Source organism: Formica exsecta, unplaced genomic scaffold (assembly GCF_003651465.1).
Source record: "Formica exsecta isolate Colony F162 unplaced genomic scaffold, ASM365146v1 scaffold11, whole genome shotgun sequence".
Lineage (NCBI taxonomy): Eukaryota > Metazoa > Arthropoda > Insecta > Hymenoptera > Formicidae > Formica > Formica exsecta.
This window is the reverse complement of record NW_021848439.1, coordinates 56,842-81,363: the sequence shown is the minus strand read 5'-3', so window position 1 is coordinate 81,363 and position 24,522 is coordinate 56,842. Positions and strand designations below refer to the sequence as shown.

Sequence of the window (24,522 nt, the reverse complement as noted above, 5' to 3'; positions counted from 1 at the left end):
TAGGCTCTATTTCGTACCCACGAAGTGCCCTTTCTCGCCCTTTTGCAGGGCCATTTGATGGGCTATTTTGCTGCTGTTCCAACCCCTTCAACGTCCGACAGTATTACAGAGAATTACATTGCATAGCTAGTAATTTGTTTCAGTCCATAAAGCAACAGAGAAAGAGAGAGTGAGAGAAAGAAAGAAAAGGATAGAACGATCATTGAAAGCCAGAAAGTTTTTCTGGCATCTCTTAATTAGCGAAGTCTAGTAGCACGAAGCAATTAGCTTCTAATGAGCGTTCAGTGAACGTTTTGATTTCACGTAGCTGATTCTTTCGTTTCGTGATAAGCGATATGTTTGGAAGAATCTTTAATAAAAAAAATATATATGACACATTAATCGTTACATATTATGGTGATTTTCGATTTTATTAATTGCAAGCGAGGATAGTGGAGCTTTATATATTTAGCGCTTTAACGAAGTGGCAACATGTATCTTGACAATCCGTTGAGTAAAAAACTGTCTGAACCGTCATCAGGATCATTGAAATCTACCGATTAATCGTTTCTTTTCGTCGCGCTTCATGAGAATAGAAGCTTACTTCCTCCCTTTCACGTACAGGAAGGAAAGTTGCTTCCGTGAATCGCGACCGGAGGTGGTTGAATGAAATCGCTAATTTAGCACGAAGCAGCACACTTGGCAGCACGAGCTGCAAATTACATGCTTGCTCGCATAAAGTCGCTTCTGATAGCTTCTCAATGAATTATGCAATTAAGATAATTCGACAAAGGTGCCGGATTGTTAAGGCAATTAACATTGGTAATTTTGATTTTCCATCCTTAGCCGATCAAACATCATCAAATATTATTTATTGTCGAGACAACAATACTGAAATCTAAAGTTTCGAATATGTATTTTCCTATATAATTAAAGTGCTTAGATTTTTAAATTGGAAAAATATGCCATGCGTTAACAAATTTTGGATCTTTTTCCGCGAATAAAAGTCATGGAGAAAAAGATGTCGCGGTTGAAGAGTATTTAACTAAACTTAAAAATTTTTATATTATTATTTTCCATTTAGCACACTTTACTTTTATTTTTTTTTTAATCGTTCAATTCTGCTTAATTTTAAGCGCCATGAGTTTTGTTCGCGTGTCATATTTTTCATTTGACGAATCGTAAAATTTTTTCATCCTGATATATCCTTTGTAACGTAGAATTCTCTCCAGGCGGAGATAAATCAAGGCAATGTCTCGGAACAATTTCAATCGTTTTCCATCGACTGAATGATCTCGTCATTTGAATCGTCTGTTCGCACCATCGATAGAGGCGTTCTGTAACTGCTCCGAAATTGACAGATGAATAATTTCGTGATTTCCTCTCTCTCTTTATGGCATTTTCTCGCGCGATTAATGCTCAACGTTCGCGAAATATGACATCCAGTCGAGCGATGTCTTCTCGTTTTCGGAAATTTTTCGACAAAAACCTGCCAATTCGCAAACGCGCTCTCATTCGCGCCGATAAAGTGCGATGTCAACTGAAAATTCGCGGTGCATATCTGTAATAAATCGAAAGGTAGTCAATAAATGCTTGTTGTAAGCTGATATTCTCGCAAATCGAGATAGAGCGCAATAGGAGTTTCTCGAACTCGAGGCAAAACAAAACATTTTTAATTATTGCGATACCGCTTATTCGTGAATTTCTGATTATCGGAAACGTATTGTATAACTCGCGAAATTGTCGGATGAATGCGGCCTCTAATATCGATCAGCGAACGCTGATTGCCGTAAATATCGCACAAACGCGATTCGCAAATTTCATTTAAACGCTTTAAAGTTGATGGAATTGCGAAAACCTGCGTCGCGAATAAGCCGTGGAACAATTTTTCAACGCGGTGATAATCCGAGAAATTGCACGATATTTACACAAGTGGCGTCAAAATTATTGCTTTGGCAATTCTTTAAACAATTTCTCATTTCGAGAATTTAAATCTTTTTTTCGCGTTTTAACATAAAGAAGATGAAATTTCTTGTTGATGTTAATCAAAACTATTTCTCCAAGGAAATAATTACTGCGGTAAATATTCAGATTTTAAATGGGCTTTTAATTACTCGATTTACTCTGCTTTATTTATGGCTGCGTATTTAATTATTATACAAACGTGCGACAAAGCTACCGGCCGTGTTTTCAACGTTACATCAGTTCTTCCCATTATGCTTAGTTTCACAATCTATATTTGGCATCAAATCTGTCTGTTCGATCCCGAATGGCATTTATCCAATATGACAACCGCGAATGGCTATCGTAAAACTGCGCGTTAAATACTGAATATAAGACCCAAACGTATGTCTTAAGACAAATTTCGTCAATTAATTTCGATCGTAATTTAACTGTCTCATTTATTTTCAAATGAATAGCAACGAGCTGTTCTCTTGAAATCTTTTCTTAAAATCTCGGTCTATGATTATTTCACGTTGAATTTAATTGTGAGCTATGCTTGACAGAGTAGCTCTAAGGAAATTTAATAAATCGTTCTTATAGCGCTAACCGAGGCGTTGGCGAAATCGGCTCGACAGCTTCAGCAATTTCAGTTTTGTCCGTTTCGCTCGGGGCGATACGTAATTCCGGCTTAAATCGGCGGAATAATCCGTAACGATGACAAGAAAATAACGCGAGACGGAAAGCCGATACGCGCGACCGACGAACCGGGTCCGCTTTGTGCTAACGTGCCACCTCGGAGCGTCGCGTCGTCGTTCATCGCCGCGTGCTATGCAAATTTATGCAAGAGCGCATGAGCTATCGCGTGGAATAGTCGACGAGGAAGAGCAGCAGGCCCGTCAGCCATGTCGAAGGCGATTGTGTGCGAGCAGCTATTGCATCACTAATATACGCGGCTTATAGATACACCTTCCATCGCCTTCCGATATACCGATATCGCGCCTGTTGCGCGAACTATAAGTTACGTCTATCTCGAGAACCGAGTTTTACAAAGGCCGCTGGAATTTTTATCGCTATGGCGCACCTTGAAATCGCTCAACGTGAGATCGCATAATTGTTTCTATTTAATCCGACGCGCGCCGGGAAGAATCTTTGGAAAGAATATGTGACTGCAAGGAATTTGTCGCGAAAGAATGTGCATTCAACAAGCATCCTTTTTTTTCATCGCGATGAATATATCATATATAACGTCTCGGAACTCTCGATTTAATTTTTTTTGTACGTTCATTATTAAAATCTAGAAAAGATCTGTATCCGAAATTCGTCGAGAAATTTGTCTAGTTAAGATTAAAGTTTTGGAACGGTAGATTAAAGTCTGTAAGAATGCACTTAAGTAAAGTAGTCGAGTCAAAGTTTAAGACATTTTATAAAATTCCGTGACTTATACATATATTTCTCTTACTTTCAATCCATTAAGAGATATATTTTTTATTAATAACTCTGCTTTTTTTATTAAAATATGTCACGGTCGGTTCATATCGCGTTGCACGCGATATGCACAGACTTCCGCAGCAACATGGCAAATTACCAGCCTTCATTCTAGATTACGAAGTTCTCGCCGCTGGGACTTTTTTTGAATAAAACTACACGACTGGCTTTCGGGATAAGTTATGTATTTTACCGCGCGTTCAAATATGAAACGTTTAATTAAAACTTTACGGCATCCGCGCGTATAACGATTGCAGACTACGATATATCGATATTCCACGCCATTAATTGTCCATTTAGCGGCTGTTGGAAAAAGTTCCTAATTAGGATATTATCGTCGAGCATTTTAATGCGAGGCGGGAAACTTTTGTCGTCGTCGCAAGACGCGATTTACTATTCATCTCTTCCTTGACCAACGTTATCCGTATTGCGAATCATTTCGGACGTTTCATTTACTAGGCACGATCCATAAGAGATCACGCAGCGAATGATGCAAATTTCAATTTCCATCACGGATCTGGGACCAACGATATTGAATCTCGAGATTCGACGCAATATAACGAAAACGGACGATATCAAAAGTTTTGAAAAATCGGATATGGCACTATATATATATAGTATATATATATATGTATGTGTACGTCGATCGATGCGAGCAATAGGCAGTCGAGAAATCTGGAATAAAACATTTTTGGCAGAAGATCATTGCTCGCGGGCAGTTATGATGAATATTTCTCGATAGAATCATCCCTTATTGATAGATAATGCTATATAGCAGAAATTTATACAAAAATATAATAATAAAAACAAGAGCAGACACGAAAATCACGAAAACAGCTGTTATTGATACAGTTTATCCTGTTTTTATAAGTATTATCAAAAACTTGATGTAATTTTCTCTATAATGTAAAACTTTATTAAAAACTGAAATAATTCTTAACATATATTTATATTTTTGTAATACACTAAGTTTGATAGACAAAGATGGAAAGTCAATTTGATACTTATTCATTAACAGATCTCAACGTGTATTTTTTCAAGTAACACTAATTAATGCAAAAGGCTCGGTAGTACACATGTTCTATTTTGTTAAAACGCTAACAATTCTCTGCGTGTTCGGTAAACTTTATTAACGGATATTGGTTACCGAACAATGCAGAAATGAACTGCTATCAACGCGTACTCTAATTCTGAAAGAGCAGATCTTACGCTGGCCAGAGAGCATTATCTGTCAGTGTATTATATCAAGTGAGGCTCTCGACTATTATAAATTCAATACGATCGTAAAGCGATATTCTCGACGCAAATCCCTCGACAGACCTATTGAAAGTATTAGCAGAAATTTCATTGTCACAGCCGAACATAGTACAATGATGCGATGGTAAATTCAATCGTAAATTCAATAAAACCACGAATCAAATAAAATCCGTGAAAATCTTTTAACTCCTCGGCACCCAACAGCATTCCATTTTGTGCCCAACATGATTTAGCTTTCATGTGTTAAATTACATTCTGTAGTAAATAAAACAATCCGAATATAAAGATAGGGACATAAATATATCACGTATTTTTTTTTTAAATATGTCTAAATGCTTTTAAATTCGAAAATATTACTATTTATGAGAGTATCACAAATTATATAAAATGGAAGAATTACAAATACGCTTGATTCTTCAAGGGATAGATTGAATAGCCAGTAAAAATCTGTCATTATGACAGATAAGTCTCTCGATTCGTTATTCGTTTTCAAATTAGCTTCATTAGTTAGTTCTTTCTTCATAAATCGCGTGCCTTCGCATTCTGATATTCCGAAATATATATATCCGGGATGAAACAGAAACGCAGCTTATTTGTCCTCTCCCGGTGAAGTTATCAAGAACGCAGAATAATCAATTCTCTCAAGCGCCTGTACGAATATAGATAAACGTGGTAAATCGCGCACAAGCAGGCAGAATTCCACTCTTCGTTCGTTCGACTCACTCGGTAGTTTCCCAGACGGCGTTTTCGCCGTCGGCGGGATCGACTTTGCAGATATGCGCGTTCATCCCTGCACGATTAAATTAATGCCAAGCCAGAGGATAGAGGAGAATATCTTGACACGTGACGCAAGATAGGAGAGCGACAATCACACGGGAGTCTTAGGAATTACGTGACAGTTGTTCTTATTGATGAAAATTTGGGTTAGCGAATTTCAGGATCATCCCCCGGATCTATTGCCATTGTCTCGTCTTGCAATTTAGAGATAGGATCGCATATTCGCTCGTTCTCCTCCCATCTCGTGATTCGGGACGGCTCGGTTAATTGTCCGCCTGCAATCTGGTCTGTGGTCGGACTCGAAGCGTTTTCGTAGGCGTTAGTGGCCGCATGGTTACTGATGGCGGCTGCTTGCCAACCGCATCGCGTGATGAAGGTGCGTACGTGTAATGCTCACGTGCGATGAGTTTGTATCGATGGCACGTCGGATTGATTGATCAATCGATCGCGTGCAACTATTTAATCTGTCGTCGTTTTTCAAGACTTTTTCACGACGAGGCTCAACGCTTTCTCGAAAGCATCTATCCCTCGCATCAGCAATTTTTTTAAGAAGAGGTGTCCGCGAGGCACCCCGGTAAGTATCGTAATCCAGCTTCGCGGAATCTCCTTGTCACATGTCGAAAGTGACGGCAAAGAAGGTCGTTCGATCATTCGCCGTTTGATCGATGAGCTGAGAGAGACGAGAAATGAGAAATGATCTTAAGGAACATTCGATGTAGTTCGTCGGAAATTGAAACATTAGTCGCATAATCGCGACTTGATAAAAAGCTTTGATTAGTAGCTTGATTGACCAATGATTGATTATGCATATCCATGTGGTTGAAGAGAGATATTCTAATATTTTTATTTTTATCCACTCTGAATACAATTTCATATATCCCGAAATAAGGATATCACAAGATTCATTTCTTCTACATATACATGTGGTTTCAATCTTTCCTACATATGTTCCAATAAGAATTATCGCATCATTCAATTGTTGTCCATTAATCTTTATCGACACCAACACAAATTATATCTTACTTGTCGCGTTTCGCGCAAGAAAAACGAAAAATAGAGACTCGAGAAAGAGGGAAAGTCGCTTCATAATGCGCGGCACGCGTCTTTTTTTCCTCTCCGCATCTCCGAAATTAATGACTTTTCACTTGACTCGAGTGAGTGCGTCTCTCTCGATTCGCCAACGAGAGATCCGAGATACGAGGCCGCGTGTCCCTCACATCTGCGGGCGACTACAGAGCTTGTGGGGCCTTACATGTACACCACGTGTATATAATCAAGTCTTTCGTCTTCTCCCAAACCCTTGATTTCTTTCCTTGACATTCCAGCCTGGAAGCGTAAGGTAAGTCCGCTCGATCCAAGAAGATCCTCGGTCACGCACGGGGAAGAAAGATCAATTCTCCCCGGCCGATTTCGAGTTGTCGATGATCGTGGCGCGTAAAAGTGTCCGTTTGAAATCGGGCGTGCGTGAGAGCGAGTCGGAAGGATCAAGAAAGAGGCACGGTGTTACGGTGTATCGTTTTAAGAAGAAAAATATGAGCCAATTCGGGAGAAACGCGTGCATTTCTCTAATTTTTATTTAAAAAATTCTCACATCAAGTTTGCCATTTGACAAATATTTTAATAACAATTTTGATGAGTATATGCGTAAGAAAATTTAGAAAAGATTTAAAAAATTAGAAAAATTTTAGTAATTTAGAAAAAATGAATATCTCTTTGATACTGCGATTATATCGTTATATATACATTTGCAATTTCGCAATTTTTCGCAACATAAAAAAAATGAACTTATCTACATAGATTTAAAAAGAGAGAGAGAGAGAGAGAGCGAGAGAGAAGGAAGAAGTTGGTTCTCCCTTAATTAAAAAAATAAATTTATAAAAGCTTTTTGTAATAACATCATTATATCAAAAGTTTGACCCAAATTGCACTTTGCATTGATGATAATAAAGGAGATCTAATTTGCCAATATCCATTGAATATATCCGTGACATCTTAGATTGCCAAATAGGCTAATGATGAACAATGGACAACAATGGACAATCATTGGATGCATCCTGAATGATTACAGGAGTTATTGATGTGACAATCAATATGTACCTATCTATGGTCAATGAGTGCGTGTCCAGAGTTGAAAATGGACGAACAGTGACGTCTCCATGGAAACATATCGGCCCAAGCTAATTAAATGCAAATAGGATCCTCGTCGGAAGGATCAGCTTTCAATCGATGTCCCGTGTTTACAGGAAACATCCCAAATTATCTGCAATGCGCTGACTTAACTAAAGGCGTAGCTAAAACAAAACTTTACTGCATAGAAAATGCTCTCTCCCTCTCTCTCTCTCTCTTTAACACGATGCTTTAAAGTTCAGAACTCAAATCCATTAGTTATTGTATATACTTAGAAAATGCCGGACAAGATAAAATTATTTTTAGAAAATAATTTATTAATGGAGTGAACATAATTAACGTCAGTAAGCTTAATTAGCATAATTAAAATGGAATTAAACGCGATATCGTAATTATATTGCGGATTGGATCGTTTATTTTGATTGTTCGATAAGCTGAACTTTATTCGCGTTTGTTTCAAAGCATGAAGAATTTTGCTGACACCTTTGAAGAAGAAGAGATGATATTTTCCATTATTCGGCCTGACGATAGGATATAACTCGGTAAGCCGGTTACGAGAACAATTCCGGATTACTTTCCGCGATCTTTCTTGGAGTGCCACGTGCCGTTACTACGAGCGTCGCGACGGCCTAATTGAATTAATAGGAGTCCGAGGGATCACGCGTCGCCGGCAAATGTATGACCGGGATCGGCAAAATCTCCGCTCGGTTTCCGACTCACGTTTCGGCACACGGCTACGGATTACCGTTTTTCATCGCGCTGGATTTTGGTATCCCTCTCGTTCGCCTTTACAGAATAATGCATCCCCGTTCCTTCGTTTTAACGGGAGCGTTAAACCTGACATGCAATTCTATAGTGCGCCATCGAACGATCGGCCCTAATTGGCGGCGGCTGCTTCATTAATCGTCGGAATAGTCTTGTAGTTTAATCATTTACGAGCGTTCCAACGGAATGGCTGGAAACCGATCAGCAGAGGAGGTATGCGATTTTGCATCATCTTGCAGAGAAGCGGTGTATAATGTGCCCATGTTAATGCACTTGATTAAAGCGGCAATCGATATCGATAAGTTAATTCAAAGTTGCTCGATAGATTTCCAGTGGGCGTGGAAAATTTAGTACAGAATTATTAGATTCTCGAGAATATATCTTTTTTATTTTTATTTTTATGTTGCTTCGTGAATAAGAATTTTTATATTTTTTTCGGAAATTTTATATATGACGCATACACGTAGATATTTAATAACTATTAGAAAAAAATTAATTCATTCGTAAATTATATCCGCTCTCTCTCCCTCTGTGACATATTACCAATATTTTATCCAAAATTACTTCCGCATCGGACATTGCAGGAAAAGAAAGACGATCTCTGATTGAAAAGAAAAAAAGGTATTGAAGTCAATCTCTTTTGCCTTGGAAAAGAGAGCTTAGAAGTCCGATGAGAATAGGATGTCTGGTGACTAGTTCAACGGATTTATCGCTACCGATTTCGATCGGGATTGAAATCGGACAGTAACATCGTGTTTCCGTTCAGGAAGGAAATAGCATCGTTCGTATGTCGATTCGGCAATTATCATGCACGAGATATTATCGTAGTGTATGATTTTTAAGCGCGCACGCGCATGCATGCGTTATTCCGTCTCGTCGATAATCGCATCTCTATTCTAATTATTATAAAATGACGTTAAATAGATTCACGCGCGAAACCGATAGACACTCGATAGATTATAACACTCATAAATTTCTGATTGCCTTAATTATGACCACAGGTGCCGGTGCACAAACGAGTTAATCGATAGATTAATATCAATAATACTTGTTGTTGCATATTTCTGTCGCCCACATACAGCGCGTTTAATCGAATTCCGCGATATCCTTTCTATCAAATTTAAAACTCGAGATTCTCTATTACTAATTTTATTAATTTATTAATCGCATCGATTGGATAAAAGAATCAAATCATCGAATGAAACTCGCCATGCAGTTCGATTTAAAATCGATCCGCATATTCGCATTTCTCGCGATATTTTTAAAACAAAGCAATCGTTAATAAAATTAAAAGTATAATGAAAAAGAGAAAGAATTCTTTGTTTTTATTATTTTTATTATGCAGCAATTGAATAAGATAAATTTATCTACCTTATGAGATGAATACATATAGCTTTTATATAGCTGTTAAAACTTTAACGATCAGTAACTCAATTAAATTTAAAATTTTTGAAGAAATATTTGTTTTACTTCGAGGAGTTATTCAAGAATCGATAGACATTACTTCCAAAAATAATCCGCACGTGTTACCAGGCATTCTGAGCCTCGGAAGAGAGAATTTTTTTTCACATCGCAATATATGGTTCGCTGCTTTTCCATTTTAGCTTTTCCCCCTCCTTCCTTTTTTTTCTCTTTTTCTCTCTGTTTTTTCAACGAAAAACTTCGGTAGAACTTGGGTGATAACTATCACCTCGAGTCCTCTCTGCTTTTGCCGTATCGAGTCACTCATATTCCAAGAGAGCCAGAAGAAAATCGGGCACTGACGAAATTTCACGCCGGACACTTTATTCCTTCTCCACCTTCTTTTTCAGTTTCAAGCCTCGTTCTCTCTTGACGTCGAAGTTTTGTACGTCTACGTGGAGGTATTATCTCGCTTATAGTAAATTCATAATTCGTCGAATTATAATAATGCCGTTCTGTCCGGCGACATCGAATAACGTTATGACGAAAAGTTTTGTGACGGTTGAGATGGAAAAAAGAAGTCGTCGAATAACCGCGACGTTATTAAAATTAAGAGAGAGGGAGAACAAACACAGGGAATGACAGAGAGGGAGAGGAGGAGAAAGAAAAACGGTACAAAATTTATTCCTCTTTCCAAGAGTGCGAAAAGGCGGCGAAGATAGAAGAAGCAGCGAACCGGCTTCACGTTTTTCTTTCGTCTCTCTCGCCCTTTTCATTTTCCTGCGACACTCGAGTTTCGCCCGGCCTGAGAGAAATTGCCTCTCAAAGTAAATTCACGATGCTTCGACTTATAATAATTTCACGCCGACGTCGGAATATAATCGCCGAACGATTTTTTTTTTCCGCGGCGCAAACTTTTCTTAACGAAACACGAAAAAATTAATGATGTGATATCATGACCATAAAGAAAAGAAGAAAGTATAGTACGGAGCTCGATATCACCTGCTGCGATATATTAACTATAATCGTCCAACTCTTTTGAAAGAAGAAAATATAAACGTTACCCGAAATTTCGCAGAGTTTTAATTAACTTTTCGCAATAAATTCAATTTCTCAAGATTGTACCATTTTGTGACGGAGATTTTTTTTCGGAGATTTATTTCGTCGACGGCAATTTTTTTTCAGAACGACTTTTAAATCCTCCACCATGATATAAATTTCACCCATAGTCATATAAAACAATAGTACTATGAAAATAGAAAAGAAAAACAAAGAAATAAGCGATATATTTTAATGGAATATGTAAGACTGCAAAAACGGTTGTACATATTACAGAGAATACAATAAACTCTCGCGCGAATAAGTATGCGAATAGTTTCCACATCAATAAAAGCGCAATTGTCATTTGAGATATGTGTACAATGTTCTCAGCCATGAAAAAGATTGCACAAAAATGTAACAAAAAATATCTCTCTTCCATTTTTATACGCGCGTACGCTGTAACGCACCTCTGGCATGTATGTGTTAGATTTTAATAAGAAAGGATTTCAGTTCACTGTCCTAGAAGAAACTCTGTTCCCCATCATCGCGTAATACTATTGTATTTTCCCGCGTTTTTTTATTGAACATCAGTACTAATGAATAATTTATCCATTTTTCCAATTGGCTTGTGTATATTATGTAAGCGTACTGTTTTTATTTCTGAATTATTATACGAATTTATCTCTGTCGCTTTATGATCTGAAATTCAACTCTCATACACTGATTTACGCTGTGGTTTCAGATTTCTAGTTAACGTACATATTAAATTACTACAACTCATCTTAATATATTACATTTTTCTTTTAATTATGTTTTCTATATAAAATATATGTGCAAAGATAAATTAAATCAAAACACACACAAAAATTGTCCATGATCTTAGTGAATAATTTTTTAGAATATTATAGGATGGTTACATTTCTATAATATCAAAGTTTTCAAAGAAAAATTCCCACATACGAAAAATAATATATAATTCAAAATTGAATGAATATATCGCGTCAAAAACAAATTCTGTTATTAATTATATAGAGTTCACATTTATCACTACCATTTTTTAGAATTTTTCTCTTTTTCATTTTGTTATTAAGGCTGTTTTCTTTCTTTCAACATTTTAATTTTGATTTTAATTTTTACTATTTTTTGTAGTGCAAAATCGAACTTTGTGACAAAAGAATTAAAATAAGTCGCAAACCTCCGAGTACTTCCGAGCGCTTGCAAGCGGATTTCACACTTGGATTTCATAACTGTGTGATACAGTCAATTGCCACTCAAAGAGCTAGTCGTCGCATCGCAACTCATTCAAAGCGGACGCTACTTCGTCGCGATGCGGGGTTCATGGAACCTATGCATTCTCGCACAATGGCGAACAATTTTCCGAGGAGCGAACATTCCCTGGCCCGATGTCAATGGTAAAACCGTCCGAGGCACGCGAATCGGTGGATATAAACGCGTCGTAGTTCCCTAAATCGAAATTCCATCCTCCCACAGGTCATACTCGTGTGGATCTGGAAGCGGAAGTGTCCACCGTTCCAGCCCCGCGACTTTGTCGATAAATAAAAATTGGTTGAACGCAATCATTCTCGTCCCGCGATTCATCGCGTAACTCGCAATTTTGCCGTACCATCGAATCTAACTGAAAAAAGACACAATTTTTGCTGCCCTTTTGTGAAAACGAGGTTATGGAAAAAATATTAAATAGTAAAAAATAAATTCTGTTATCGAGGCACACACTGTTTTATTTTCTAATAATAAAAAAAAGGAACAAAAAAAAACAAATTCTCTAAAACTTTAAATAAAAGTTGGCTAGAGATGGTATTCCATTATGAATGGAAAATTCTATGGAGAAACTGCATTGTAGAAAATGAACCATGAAACATTAACGATGCCGCTTTGCGACCTTACGCAAACTCGTGCTATTCTTAGTAATAGTGCATTCATTTTATTACATTCTTTGATTGCGAATTTTAATTCCGTATGTGATCTTAGTCAGTATAATTGCGCTATCGCTGATATTATCATAAAACTAATTAATTCTTTTTATCTATTAGTCTGTAAAACTAAATATAATTTAAAAAGATATAGATTCAAAAGTTATAACACATAAAATTACCTGACTTCAAATGCATCGCAAACTCCCGAGTTGGCTCAGAAGCAACTAATTTAAGCGTTTAAGCGTCAATCTCATTATGATTTGTTCATAAATATGCATACGCGAATTTGCATATATGTTTGTGAATACACACCGTGAACCGTTTATCTTTAACGAGATATCTATCATTTTTAGCCCCTCTCGATCCCGATCTAGATATCGAGGTCGAGCAGAGCAAAGCAGAACGAATTTTGGGCGGAGCTGAACCCTTCGGGACAGAGCGGTCGGTTCGCGTTTCGAGATTATCGAGAAAACATCGCCGATAAAACGGCAAGGAGGTACTGCTCCCGCGAGATTTCCGTCGACAATTCCATCGAGACGAGTTGCGAAACTTTGCCCCGGCTTACAATCGACTGCTACATATCGAAAATATACTCTTTCCTCCCCCCCCTCTCCCCCCTCTTCCCTCCTGTCCCTCGTTTCCATCGCATTCGAATCGCATAGAGATAAATTCTCATTCTCATTGGTGGAAACTGTTGACTCGACGTGGTTCAGCTCCGCTCGATTTCTCTTCGTCGACGATCGACAGGGAGAAAGGACGAGCGGCTGTCGATCGACGATCGCGTCTTCCTCGAATAGGGAGGAGGTGTTCGTCGACACCGCTCGCGAACGGACGCGACGAACGAGAACGGATCATTGAGCACAGGTGGGCTACGGCTGTTTCAGGAGTGACCATCTTGCTATCGCTGACGGTGTTCCTGAACCTCGTCGCCGAGACCCTGCCCCAGGTCTCCGACGCAATACCCTTGTTAGGTACAACTGAGTTTTTACACAGAGCGAATGTCTCAGAGTAAACCGATTGTCGTACTACTATCGATTCGCTGCAGCGCCCACAATTGATTGAGAGATGATTTGAGAATGATTTTCTGGCAAATAGAAATCGTGAAAGTTTGGTTGGATCTTCGGGGAGGTTTTGTATATTAATATTTAAAGAAGCGAGTTTCTTTCCTACGTTTTTCCCATGAGAGATTTCCATCCATTAAAAATTGAATTACAATGATTGATGAATAAACGGAATACTTTTTGTATCATCATTTGCCTTTTTCAAATTTTCAACGCGTTCAAATCAATGGAATATTTCTTTTCTTTCGATGAATTTTGTTTTATAAAAAGATGGAAAAAAGGAATGTTTCATTGTGATTTGTGCTTTGTACGCATTAAAAATTTAAAAGAGGCAAATGTCTTTTGAAACAGATATTACTATGTATATTGTTATAGTATTATATCTGCGCGAATATTCGCTTCTATTTATTTTATTAAATTTATTCTATTCAATAAATTTGTTCGTTAAACGTTACAATATAATTTTAGTTGAAAGAAAAATTCTAGATTACTTTTTATTTTCTGCTTTCTTAATATCATGAGTGATCGAGAACTTTTGGCTGACAGAAAAATATACGCATTACTTATAATATTAAGAGAAGCACTTTAATCCTCCCCCAAAGATCTTGTAAAACGGAAGCACAAGCAAAAGAGATGTGGCGCCCTGCAGCTGAAACGAAAGCGCTTTCCCGTATAGAATAGAAGAGAATTGAAAATCATAGAATATTTGAGAGACATTGGAAGAGGAGACTCGTTGTTCCACGTCGCTTTATCCGATAAAGTTATTTTATCGAAAAGCGTATCGTAATAAACAAACATTCGCTGCGCAGTCGTTTCTTTCTTAAATCGCGATAGTAGAGAAAGACGATAGAAGGAAGTGGAGAAACGCGTGGCTCTAAAAAACTGGGTAGTTCTTAAGAAACTATAGGTCCATACGATGCGTATCAGTAGATATAAAGCCTAATTGTAGTTTCGAAGCGCCGTAATAGAGATATGTGATCTCGAGCAACAATCGTTTTCATCGCACAAGAACTTGGAAATGATGACCGAGATTTGCAGTTGTTTGATGGAAAAGAATAACCACGTTCGATATTCTGATATTTATTTCGATATACTACTTTGATCCCGTTTTCGACAACTCTCGTAATTAATATAATATTTTCTTATATATAGAAATATTATAAATTTTCTTAATCTGAAATATATTTTTTTCATTTTCTAATTTCATTTATGTATATTTTTAAACATAATTTTTTTTTTATATTGTATCTAACTATGCACACGTACAAAAAGTTCAAATATATCAGCAAAAAAGATGTTACGCAAATGTGTCAAATAAATCCAGAGATTTATCATCTTCTGTCAAATGGCAATCGCTATTTCAGACATAACTTTTCGCGAGTCTTAAAAATTCTACGAGATTCTCAGAAAAGTGCTGTCGTAACAGCAGACACAAAGTTGTCGATTTACAAAGTTTGCGAGAGATAAAAGCAATGTCGAGGGCCGCCAAAGAGACGCCTTTAGAAATGAAGGAATAGACAAGAAGTATAGAAAAAGAATCTCGAGTACGTCCGTAGTTGTTATTGCCAAAAACGAAAGTCGATTCGACGGGAGGAAAGAAGATGAGGAAAATGGAGTTATTGCCTTCTTGATCCGTCCCGAAGATATCCCCGCGCTAACTTCGATCGGCTTTAATTGAATAAGTTTGCATTATAACGGCCGAGAAACATCGACGTCGTATTCAGCATACTTCATCGAGTAATACCTACATTTTGTTTTCGTTATATCGGAAGTCTTTAATTTACACCGTTTTTTTTTTTTTCAAACGAAATAACTTCATAAAATTCGCTTTCATATAAGAAATGCTTTGTGTCGCTTTTAACTTGTTCATTATTATTTTCCTTCCTTCATAAATATCTTTCCCGTAAATGATATAAAAAATTTCATAAACGTTTTCAAATTATTTGCGATATTTTCGAGTATTATCACGTTTATCATATCTGTTTTGTGTTTTCCGATGTATAATATAATTCTAAATTTAGAAATATTATTTGTGTAAATTTTTACGCGATGCGGAGCATATAGGATATCACGTTCAAATCACGGAAAGCTTATTTGAGAGTAGTATGTCATCGACCATCGCGAGAGCCGATTGCAGTTGTCAGTTTCTAGCTTCTCTCATCGCGGTTCATTCTCTTTTTTCGGTACTTTTTGCGTGTACCATTCATTTTACAGGGAATGACATCTCAACAGTTTTATCAAGCCGCGCTGATCGAACTAAATTAAAATGCGTCAATCGCCTTTTATCATTAGGGATATGTTATCAACGTTGCGAGTTTATAATCGGCAGTTTTGCTCTCTCGCGCGCATCAATACGAAAGTTATCGAAAGAATATGTCGCGTTCTTTGACAGGCTAGCACCCGCAAAAGGGAAAAGACACCGACGTCCGACGACTTGCCAAATTAATTAATAGCAAACCAAAGAGAAAAGTTGCGATGCGCTTTTGCGTGATTTCTGGGAAATAATTCTGAGAATTGATTATCCGGAACAGGAGGAAGACAGCTGCTGAGAATTAATATCTGTCGTCCTATGGGAAAAATGACGCGCTCGCAAGGACTGGCGTCCATCGGTTTCCGTCACGCGCTTTTGCATCCGCGTCGTTATGTCAAACTCATCGCGAAACGAGATATCAGATGCACCCTCGTATAACATTCGAGACTGCTTTGTTTGAAACATTCTATTGCAGCTTATCGCTATACACGATGTATACTCCGATCTTTAAGTAACTTTCGAATTTTTTTAACATCGGCCAACACTGTATTCGTCGTAAAAATACGGTATCAGAGTATGTTATTTTTGTATATCTTCACAAATTTTATGCAATTCATCTGTCTTAAGAAATATATTCGAAACACCAATTTAGCGTGGCAACTAGATAATGAAAAAGTTTTCTCTTTTCATCCTCAAATATCAAATAAATTTTACTTTAATATAATTTTAATAAAATAAGGTAACATAAAGATATTTATTAAAGCAAATCAATAAAAAATTGATCAGAGAGTCCATATAGTTTTTACTTGCAGCATCCTTCTTTTTTCCTTTATTATTTTATATTTTTTCGCGAATGCGTTTCCAAGCTCGCATATATCATACAAAATTCACGTATACAAAATTCATATTCCGCGAGAGACATCTTTTTCGCAGAAGTTTAGATATTCCCTCTGCCATTATACAGCAAAGAGTACTCTTTAGTGAGGAGGATACTTCGCGAAGTAGTGCGCGGTTGCAAAGTGCCTACTAATTAACAATGTTCGATGCAAAGCAAGGTCAAAACGTATACGGTGCATTATCGTTTTGCCATGCACAGTCACTCGATTACCATACTTATCTCGAGGACCACATCGTAAAGCGACATGATCAAACGCGTGGTTGATTCACATGGAAATCGAAGACCCGCCTCGATGTCGATGATAGGAATTAGATGCGGGCGGAATGCAAACAGTAAAAAAAATCTACCATTGATCCTTGGCCTGAATATTTCTTTATTCGAGATGCCTCCGTGTTTGCGCATACATTTCATCCTCGCGTATTTACTGACATTTATTTTACGATTTATCTAGCGCAGCCATATATTTCCCAAAATACACACGGGTTGTAGACAAGTCGGGACAATTTCTTATATCAGTGATCAAATTGCATAGTGCGTGCAATTCCGCGTTTAACGAATAATAAAAAATAATTAAGATACAAACGCAAAAATAATTGTATGATAACGATAAACTGTAAAAAATAACAAACGCACACACCCATACTCAATTACGGCGCTTCATAAATTTTACGGCTTTTTTGCAAAATTGTCTTTCATCCATAAATAAAATCATCGCGCACAAAGTTCAATCAACACGCATGACATTAACAACCTATTTCCGCGTAGCGGTAGCAGCGCAAAAATTTCGCCTTTGTGAATTAAACGCGTCCTTTACGCGCAGCAATGTGAAATTATGTTTTCCCTTTGTTCTCAAAAAGGAAAGACTAAAAGGAAGAAAAATAAAGTAAGAAGCTTCGAAATACGCCGGCGTATGTTCACTTTGCTTCTACGCTCCGCTTTCGCGGAGAAAGACGCATTTCATATTTCCTCATTTTCCTATCCACGAACGTGCGCACGCTGACATCGCTCGACGCCCGTTTTACTATGTCTAATCTAGCAAGATGAACCGCGTAGCTTACCGGAAGCGTCGCGTCTTTCCCATGCTTCCGCCGCGACAATCTCTCATGTCGTCGGCGCGCACAGTTCTATCTCGTGTATCTCCATTTATAAACGCTCACCATGGAGTTTTCATCACTCCATTCCATCATTTTGTCTGTCATTTATTCTCTACTATCGCAGGCACAATTCTCAACTATTAGTACCAGCTGCGAGGTTATCTAACACGCGATATCAAACGCTAAAATTTCTTTTCTTGCAACGCAACGTTGCATTTAACGAAATACCTTTGTGTAATTTAATTAGAGACTTAGCAGTACGAAAGAAGAATATAGAACTTAATGAGATGTGATTATAAAAGCTAAATTTTTCTTTCAATGCTATATGCAAAGATGCGGATAATAAAGACTATGTCTAATATATTTATGTCATGTTTATTTTCTAACGAGTTTTGTTATTGGCTATGTAAAAAAAAAAAACGCCATGAAAGCGAGTTGTAAGAACGAACGAGTTTCCTCTTCCATTATGTAACGATTGCGAGCAACTCTTGCGCGATGCAAACTATACGTATATACGTCGATACGTTGCAACGTGAGATTCACCTCGGGGGATTAGCACGTTGTAGCAACAGGACGCGGGAGTTCGTGAAATCGCCACGCGAACGAAATGAACGGCTTTGCATTCAAAGTCCGAGCAAAACTCTTCGCGAAAATATACGGAATGCGGGAAACTTGCGCGAACGAGATGGCACGAATGAGAATGACTGAGTGTGTGAATGCGTAAAACAATGCATAGCTTTATATTTCTTTACTTCGCTTCGAGTTTTCCGAGCGGAAAAACGCGCACCCATATCTCTTCCGCAATGGGGATATAACTCCAATATACGCGATTTTCTGTCTCATCAAACGTTTCGAGACGATTCCCATCTCCATGCCGGAAAGTTTCGAACGTGTTGAGTATCAGAGAGATATTTTCTTGCGATATTGATTGAATACGTATCCTTATTTGATTCTTTGAATATATATTTATTTTATACTTTATGAAACTTTTCAAAAAAAAATTCTCATTTAATTGTACCGTACTATATATATTATATTTGATTAAGTATGAAGGGATGTAATATAATGGCAGAAGCATTTAGATTTATTATGGTGTAACTTTGAGTCGATGAAAATAGGATTTGGAAATCTACACATAAAAGCGACATTAGATATATCAGGTTGAAGCTTTCTGATAAACAATCTAATTTGATTTAGTAATTCAGAATTAAAAAATGTGAATCGGATGAAAGATGAAAATAAAAACTTGTAACTCAAAGGAAGTGTAGCAATTGAGAGTAAAGTAACTGCGTTTCCTAGCGATGAAGAGAGTTACTACAGCCATGCGAAGCAGAAATGAATCAACGAATGAGTGTTCAATATAAAATCCAATTCATCCTCCACTTTCATATATATCTTGTTACGCGACACGATAAATAAAAAATTTAATATTTTTAGTGATCTCTACACCAGATAGATCGAAATAATTCTTCTATCTAAGTACCTAGCCATAGATTGTGCAACACTTACTATAACATATATTAAATAAAAACGAAAATTGATAGAAATAAATCAACAGAAAAATTTTCAGATTAGATAAAATTGGAATTTATCTATTCAATTCCATTTATCTACTTTTATTACAGATAGATTTATTACCTAAAACAATTTATTTTAAATTTAAATGTAAAAAAAGAAAATATTCTAAACATTTTTAAATATGTCTGTTAATTGTAATCTGAATTGTTAAACTTGATATTGAACACGTTCAAAACTCTCTGGTTTCAATTGGCCTGGTTTTTTCACTTCTTCACAAATGAAGCCGACGATATAAAAAGTGCAACCGGAAGACCGCATGTTACGTCTCTTACTCGAAACGCAGAAACAAGGCACGATCTGTTTTCCTCGGAGTACGCTCGACCTGTTTTGCGATTATCCTTGACGCCCGCGAGCGATTGCTTTATCGACAAACGACAACGTTCCCCGCAGTTTCCAATTTCCGAAATATTTTAATATCAGTGAATGAACCGAAATAATAGCGCGGTATTGATATTATTTCATATAGTATTATGGAAAGATCGCGTTTCTGATTAAAAATTCTCAATATTTTAAGTTTAAGTTTTTACAAAATAATTGAGATTTATTTATATATTTTTTTGGCACCTCCAATTACAAGAAATCAAATTTGAATGTGTAGGATAATTAAATGCTAATTTATTGTTAATTTGTTGGCCTTATCCCGACTTTATTGGCCCTACGAATAAGCAAGAAAATTAATGAAGATGCTGAGAGAGAGAGAGGAAGAGGAGATTCTTATACATTAGTACCCCCGAGAAATGTTCAATAGCGAATAGTAAATTTAAAAAATATTAAAATAAATTGCTAATTAATTGCTTAAAGATATTGCAAATAGATTTTAATGATTTATGTTTCGCTATAAATATTTTTCGGAAATCGAAATGCTAGCATAATGTTAAGTCTACACTTCTATTTTTAATATGAATTTCCTGCTAATTGGTAGGAACAATAAATTCGAAATTAGAGCAATAAATTAGCGCTTAATTTTGCCGTCAAACATGCAAATTAGAGCAATAAATTAATTTGCCATCGAACATCCGAATCTGATTTCTCATGGTGAGAGTGCAACGGAAAGTTAACGGAAATGATTTATTTGCCTCTTGTTGCATCGACTGATCATGTAAGCTTTTATCGTTATCTGAAAAAGAAAACGATTATTGCGAAAAATATATACGGGAGATAGAAGTTATTTTAAATAGAATTTTCACAAAATGGAGCACTTTAGATAGCTCTGTAAATTTAGTGATACCAAATTGAAAGACAGCATTCATCTGGTATACGAGATATTTTTTTTATCGCGCTTGCCGGAAATTATAAATGCAAGCAATGTTCGCGATAGACATGCCGCTACTTTTCCGCGATACGGCGCATCAATCTTTACGAGGTGCACGCAACCGGGTCACCCCAGTTTCAATAACGTCTCGAGAGCGCAAGGCGCGACAGCTCCCTTGTCTGGTTTCTCTCCCCGTGAGGCGCGCCTCGTATGTCTCCCCGAGCGAGTCGAATAATTCATCTTATGTGCAATTGATTTTCCAATAAACTACCGACGACACGACACGAACATGTGCGCATTCGACGGCATATACGAACAGTCGCAAGCCATAAAGAGACAAATGTAGAATATCTGAGAACGTCTCGCGTGGGCAATGCACCCATTACACCTTCGTTCACGTCTAGGTATGTCGAATGCATACAGAATGCTCCAAAAATGTTCATCTTTTCCATTGTACTCGAACATTATATAATTTCGTAAACTATTGTACGTAATATGTGACTTATAATAAAGAATTCAGATCACGCAATAACATAAAAAAAAATATATTTTTTATGATGTAAATGATATTAACGCAATGTATATTGCGCGTGTTAAAAATGATACATTTATCTTAAAAAATGATGTATTTATATCTCAAGTTCTATTATCACATTTCGTTCACTTTTCTCGCTATTTCTTAAAATTTCTCTCACAACTTCCAGCTTGGTGTTACTTGTAGATAAGATGAAGGACAAATATTTATCTCGTTTAGATGCATTGTTGATTAGTAAATATCCACTGTTCTCAAAGTTCTCGTTACGTTCGCAATCACGTCGCGAAATTAAATCCCGCCTGAGATAGAGCCGCTTTGAGCTTTACGAAGCATCCCGTCCGCCTGGGGGGCACTTACGGAGCGCTCTGTATACTTTCGCGTACGGATGGGACACCTTTACACGGGCTCGCCGTGCCATAACTAGCACAGCAGTTTTCACGGTGCATTACTCTCGGCGGTATGTATTACACCGCGAAATAAAATTCGCCAATTACCCTCGTCTTGTTTGCGACACGCCAGCGATAATGGCACGCTTAAATAAGGGAGTTTTATATTAAATTGTTGAGACAACGTTACGCGCCAGCTACGAGCGTTTGCAAGCGCGAAGACGAGCATTTTCCGACCTCGATGAAAAGGCTAATCGCGATTTGCATAAAAGCTTTAGCTATGGCACTGCGAGCGAAGACGTTGGCCGTGGAAGGGGCGAAGGGGAGGAACACGGAAACGCATATCTGGGACGAGGGAGAAACGTGAACCTCGTCGACTATTTCCGCGATCCTCGAGTAAGCGATACATTGCTTTTACGTTCACTCATCACATGCAAACGGTTTCGACGTCGGTTGAAGTCAAGAATGCCCCTTTTCACCGCTTGATTTTTTTACATAACGCTGGGATCAAATGCAGCAGCCTTAAAATTTTGCAATTGCATTATAAAAACATATCGCAATATCGAGATATAAAAAAAATTTATTTTGTATTTGTGACAGAAAAAAAAAAATCATTTTACGGTGTCCTTTTAGGGCATACATATCGAGATAAATTGTCACAAATATATTTCAGATTGATAGTTGATATGATAAATAATATAAACCGATAATAATATTATTCATTGCATTTATTCATCTTTCATCGAAATATATTTTCAAGAGAAGTATACCAGAGAGATATCTGCTCTTTCAATAACGGTTAAGTAATTGAACATACAACATATTATAAATAATATAAAAATTTATTACTGTGCTTTAAAGCCAAATTTTTTATCTATTTCGGTTATTACAATCGGATTTCCGAGGAAAAATCGTGATTTCTTTGTTAATAAATTCCGGTTATTTTCTTGTCTAAGAAAAGAATAAATTATCAACTGTTTTGGTGTTAAGAGAACAAATTTTCAACTATTTTACATTCAGTGGAAATGAAAAGGAATGCAACAGTCGTTGCAACTGACGCGAGAATTTCGTTTAACAGATTGGTATATTAGTAAGCGTGTCTTGAAAAAATCGTGCAGCAAATAAGAATTTTGTTAAATGTCTTTAAAAGCAACATTCACGCACAATTATACATATAAGGCACACATAAGCATGAAGAGAATTATATTTTTTAACGATCAATTGAAATAATGACAATAGCAAGCAAATTCACAAAATATCAATTAAATGTCGTTAAATGAGAATAGAATATGCGCTTTGTTTTTCTTTTATTTTTTACTCTCGCCTCGTGAACAAAGATTTGGCGCAAGAAGCACGCGAACGATAGAATGAGAATTCTAAGCTTACTCGATCTGATTACAGCATGACAAACAGGTCGATTGTATTCCGAATCTTATAGAGATATTAATTTACCGTCACAATTTATCGCGGATACTAATAATGAAGAACAAAGACAAAGCCAGGCCATTAATTTTGACGAACGACATTTGTTTGCTCTACCGCAACGTCTTTGGTTTCCTTTCCTACGTTTCCACGGCTGCTGCTTCGCATATTATTTTTTGATATATCTTCGAATTTTGCGTATATGTATATATATATATTTTTTCCACACATATATATATATATTTTTTTTCATATTATATATATTATATATCTCTCTATACACATTATATAGTCACACATACGTTATTTACTCCTCCGTTCTTTTTCCCTTCTCGCTTCATACCTATATATTAATACATGTTAAGCAGCACAATTGCCGATAACAGTGATATTATACACGTACACACACGCACGCACGCATCAGACTCATTGACAAATAAAATATCATAATTGATCGATTGACCGTGAAAAGGCAGGAAGATATTCGCGGCTTATTAAAATCAACAGTCTCGTTAGAATTTTGATTACAAAAATGACCAAGTATTCCGTCAACTTTTTCGCTTAAGGAATGATTAGATTGCGCTAGCAGAAAAATATCTTTGCACCGCGCGATACAGGACAATTCTTTGTATGAAAATATTCCATCAAATTTTAGTTTTACATGCATATTTGAAAGATTATACGTAAAGCATTTTCTAGCTGTCACATATGTGGTCGCGAAATCTTTCTTTGCCGCGGTGCAAAGTTGCAAGCCCGAGTCGCTACGACCTAATCTCATATTGTCAGTGTTTGATGACAAGGAGACGGATCGGGTGCATTAAAAATTTTTTGCATCAGTGAAAAGACGCGAACACGTTGTTCTACGGTCGATCCTCGCGCGCGCCGTTCTGCGAGAACTTCAGCTGTAATGCGTCATTGTCGTGTAACGAGGCGCACTCCTAGAAACGCAACGGTTGTACATCACTGCCTCGGTAACATCGAGTTAAAAAGCACCCTCATTATTTGCCGTGAACAATGGCGGCCCGTATAAATGGCGGATGCACGATGACGCGACGGTTCCCGGCGATCCAGCGACGAGTGACATTTTTTAGTTGCCGGCATCCAGAACGACAATTGGCTCGTCTATCCGCTCGGAGAGTCGGTATAACGATGCTCTAAATTGAAAATGAATTTTTTGCAAATATGTGCACCCTATTTATTTTTCCTCGAGACTTTCCGCGGGAGAAAAAATTACATGGTCAAACGTTTAATCTAAGTTTTTCTTAAATATCTCAATATCGAATTAATAAATTATATTGCGAAAATATTTAGCATTTGATAATCCATTATATGAAA

At 37.0% G+C, this 24,522-nt stretch overlaps 1 protein-coding gene across 6 annotated transcripts in view; it reads left to right on the top strand.

Annotated features, from left to right (window-relative positions):
- Positions 1–24,522, top strand: part of LOC115235470 (neuronal acetylcholine receptor subunit alpha-7) — a 224,678-nt gene that overhangs the window by 163,083 nt on the left and 37,073 nt on the right. For 2 of the 6 annotated variants that reach the window (XM_029807316.1, XM_029807331.1), the window contains one exon: positions 13,595–13,681. The exons of the other annotated variants lie outside the window; for them this stretch is intronic. In XM_029807316.1, the coding sequence (XP_029663176.1) occupies positions 13,595–13,681 (87 nt within the window). The remainder of the gene's footprint in view (positions 1–13,594; positions 13,682–24,522) is intronic. 6 annotated transcript variants of the gene reach the window in all.